At 57.8% G+C, this 3,473-nt stretch overlaps 1 protein-coding gene across 1 annotated transcript in view; it reads left to right on the top strand.

Moving 5' to 3' along the window:
• COL6A1 (collagen, type VI, alpha 1) overlaps positions 1-3,473 on the top strand; it is a 28,660-nt gene that overhangs the window by 2,993 nt on the left and 22,194 nt on the right. Inside the window, exons 2-3 of the mRNA XM_010834989.1 lie at positions 503-548; positions 1,224-1,408. Coding sequence (XP_010833291.1) covers positions 503-548; positions 1,224-1,408 — 231 coding nt within the window. The remainder of the gene's footprint in view (positions 1-502; positions 549-1,223; positions 1,409-3,473) is intronic.

Raw genomic sequence — 3,473 nt, 5'->3', positions numbered from 1 at the left:
TCCCCTTCCCCTCTCTCCCTTTCCTTGCCTTTTCACTTTTTTTTTCAAACACAACCACAGCCTCTATAACCGACCAGAGGACCCGACTCTTGGCTCTTGAGCGACATGACAGAGTAAATCAGGCCAGCACATGTCTCTGGGACGCTGGCCAGTCAGACTCATGGGTTTTCTCGGGGCAGCTGGGGTGGGAGGGGTGGGGCAGCCTGGTGACAGCCCCTCAGCGCAGTTTCACAGGGAAGCACACAGCTCCACGCTCAAGATGAACAGGGCAGTACAGAGGGCCGTGGGCGCAGGCGAGATGAGGCTGAGCCCCGCCTGCCCAGGGACCCGGTGGCCAGAGGCTGGGTGTCCAGAACCTCCCCTGACAAGTGGGGAGCCCTGCCGGGTCTGCACAAAGGGACTGCTGCCCCTACCCTTGTGCCCCCACACCCCCCACTGCTGCCAACACTCCCCCTGAGCTCCCCCACAACTGCCAACCCTCCCTTTGCGCCTCTCACACCAGGCCTGCGTGTCCAGTTCCATTCTCTGCAGCTGGTGGACCTCAGACAGTGAGGGGCCCCATAAGTTTCTGAACAATCCCTATTGTTGATTTTTCTGGGGATGTCGCCACATTTTTTCAATTAAAACCCATCGTTTTCCTGTTGGTTTTACAAATATGTCTGCAGGATGTCTTCCTGGCAATGAACTGGCTCTAATTCACACTCCCTTGCGGGTGTGCCCCACCCACTCTGCAGGCTGAAGCCCTGGGGGCCTCCTGTCATCCAGAGTGGCCAGCACGCATGGGCATCAGTGGGCTAGCACAGGCCCCTTGTCAGTTAGTACATGAGTCACTCCTTGAGGGGTCTCGCCTGCAGGGCAGTGTGACTCAAATGCCCCATCTACCAGCACTTCCTCCTGGGCAGGCAGCCTGGCCGTGACCGGTCCACACCTCTGAGCCTCAGGAGCCTGGAGGGAGAGGCTGCTCCACGCTGGGGGTGGGGACAGGAGCCGGGCCAGTCTGGTGCCCCCAGTTCCAACCTCTGCTCAGTCACAGCACCATGGAAACCACATGTGTAGATGCAGAAAATGTTTTCCTTGATGAATCATGTTCTAAGTTGGGATGGAATTCACTCGATAGTTGAGGCATTAAAAAGAAATCAAAAGGGTTTTGTTCAACAGATGCTAAGAGGGTTTGAGTCTTTGGTGTTTATAAATGAAGGCAGCTTTCCATCACCCACGCCCAGGAAGGAGCAGGACATTCTGGAAACACCCGCCATCATCACTCAGGAAGCCAGACTCCTGGGACACTCCTCACGTCACCCTATCCCTGGAGCCCCCATCAACCCATCCTCAGGGCCCTTCTGGTCTAGAAAGTTCTGTCAGGGGGAATCTGAATTTTTGGAGACTGTGAAGGACGACTCACCCTGGTGTGGGTCCAAGTGGCCCTGGGTAGGGCCGGATGGTGTACATTCAGCGGCGAGGGCTCAGCAGAGGGCAGCAGCCTGGGTCTGTGTCCGTGGGTCTCTCATCCACCGTATGGCTGAGACACACATCCTCAGTTCCCCACCTGGACAATGGGGGTAATCCTGCCCACCTACCCCGAGTCAGAGGATGCCTTGAACCAGGAGACATAGGGAAAAGCCCTTTCTGCCTTGAAAAATAGTGTTTGCAATTATAAATGTATAGTTTTTCCCAGAAAGCACGGTTTCAGACCACAGAACCATTCAGAAAAGTGGACTTTGCTCCCAAGGGCAGTGCCATCTGACCCATCAGCTGACTGCGGCTGTGGGTATTCTCACCCCAGTATGGGACAGAGGAAGGCCCTCTGGATTCCATCCATATGGTTGCTTCAGACCAGAGACCTCACTGCACGTAGCCTGGACCTGGGCCTGCACAGAGGCAGGTGGACTGTAGAAAGTAGCCGAGAGGGAGTCAGGTGGGGGCTCTGGAGTTGCGCAGACCATCCAGGGAGGACTAGCCCCCCACGAAGGTCCTGGGCACCGAGAGTGCAGAGCCAGATCTGCAGTTGGCTGTGTGTTCTGGACATTACACCAACAGCTACCCAGAGAACTGCTACTTGTTTGGTGGCATGGGGCACAACATGGGGTCGCCTGCTGGCCACTTCACTGTGTGGACAGTGCTGTGAGCGTGAGAGGAGGTTCTGGGGGATACATTGCCCATGGCAAGGCACACTGCCCGTCTCATCCTCTGTAGGTGTGAACTTGTTCTAACAGCCGAGGAGCAAAGACCTTGAGGCCTGATGGGTGTCCCCAGGGCCCACGAAGCATGTCCACATTCCCCACCTGCCCAGGCCAGATGGTGCTTCATCCGTCTGGGAACATCACCCATCTGGGAGCATCACCCTTCTAGGGGGCATAACCCATCTGGAAGCATTACCCATCTGGGGGCATCACCCATCTGGGGGTGTCACCCATGGGGAGCATCACCCATCTTGGGGGCATCACCACTGATGCACCCGTGTGGAGACCGTAGTGGGAAGTGGTCTGCTCTGCTCTGCTCTCCCCCGCTGTAACCCTCTTACCCTCCATTCATAAAGGCCCTGAGCTGTTGCTCTGCTGTCCTTCCTGGGGGTGACTCTGTGTCTTTGGGGCCTGACCCCTGGCTGGGGCAAGCTGGTAACCCCTCCCACAAGATCCTGGAGAGGGTCCCAAGGCTGGGGGAATGTGCCCTGGGGGTCCTGGCCCAACCCGGGCCCTGACTGTGGCTGGAGGGGCTGCAGGAGGCCACCTCCATACTTGCTGCCTGAAAAGGGTGGGAAGAGAGGGGAAGGAAGACAGCTGAGGAGAAAAGAGGAGTATTAAGCTCAGATGGTAAAGAATCCACCTGCAATGCAGGAGACCACAGTTCAATTCCTGGGTTGGGAAGATCCCCTGGAGAAAGGATAGGCTACCCACTCCAGTATGCTTGGGCTTCCCTGGTGGCTCAGCTGGTAAAGAATCTGCCTGCAAGGCGGGAGACCTGGGTTTGATCCCTGAACTGGGAAGATCCCCTGGAGAAGGGAAAGGCTACCCACTCCAGTATTCTGGCCTGGAAAATTCCAGGGACTGTGTGATCCATGGGGTCACAAAGAGTTGGACACGACTGAGCAAAATCACTTCCCTAGAAAAAGGCCCTGTCCTGCCCTGAGCTGTGGTGAGAATGTCCGCAGGGTTGAGGGGGCGCTGTTGCTCCACGGAGGGGAGGGAGGGGGCGGGGAGGTCTGCCGCGCCACCCCCCCCTCCACCCCCATCAGCGCGGCCTGGGCAGCAGGCCCTGCGGACGCCAGCCGTTTCCTCCCAGCTTCCACCCACTCCATGGTTGGGTTTTAACCCCGACGACCGCCCTGGTGGACTTCCTCTTGCCTCACAACTACTTTTGAAGGCTTCTGGTGACTCAGGGGTCGGGGAGGCGCAGGAGTCCATTTGGAGGCTCTCCCGAAGGGCTCCTGTCAGGGTCCGGAGCCCAGTGCTCCAGCCCCTCGGAGGCCCGAGACC

The sequence above is a fragment of the Bison bison genome, unplaced genomic scaffold (genome assembly GCF_000754665.1).
Source record: "Bison bison bison isolate TAMUID 2011002044 unplaced genomic scaffold, Bison_UMD1.0 scf7180017864037, whole genome shotgun sequence".
Taxonomy (NCBI): Eukaryota; Metazoa; Chordata; class Mammalia; order Artiodactyla; family Bovidae; genus Bison; species Bison bison.
The sequence above is the reverse complement of the archived record's forward strand: the minus strand, read 5'-3'. Positions and strand labels throughout refer to the sequence as shown.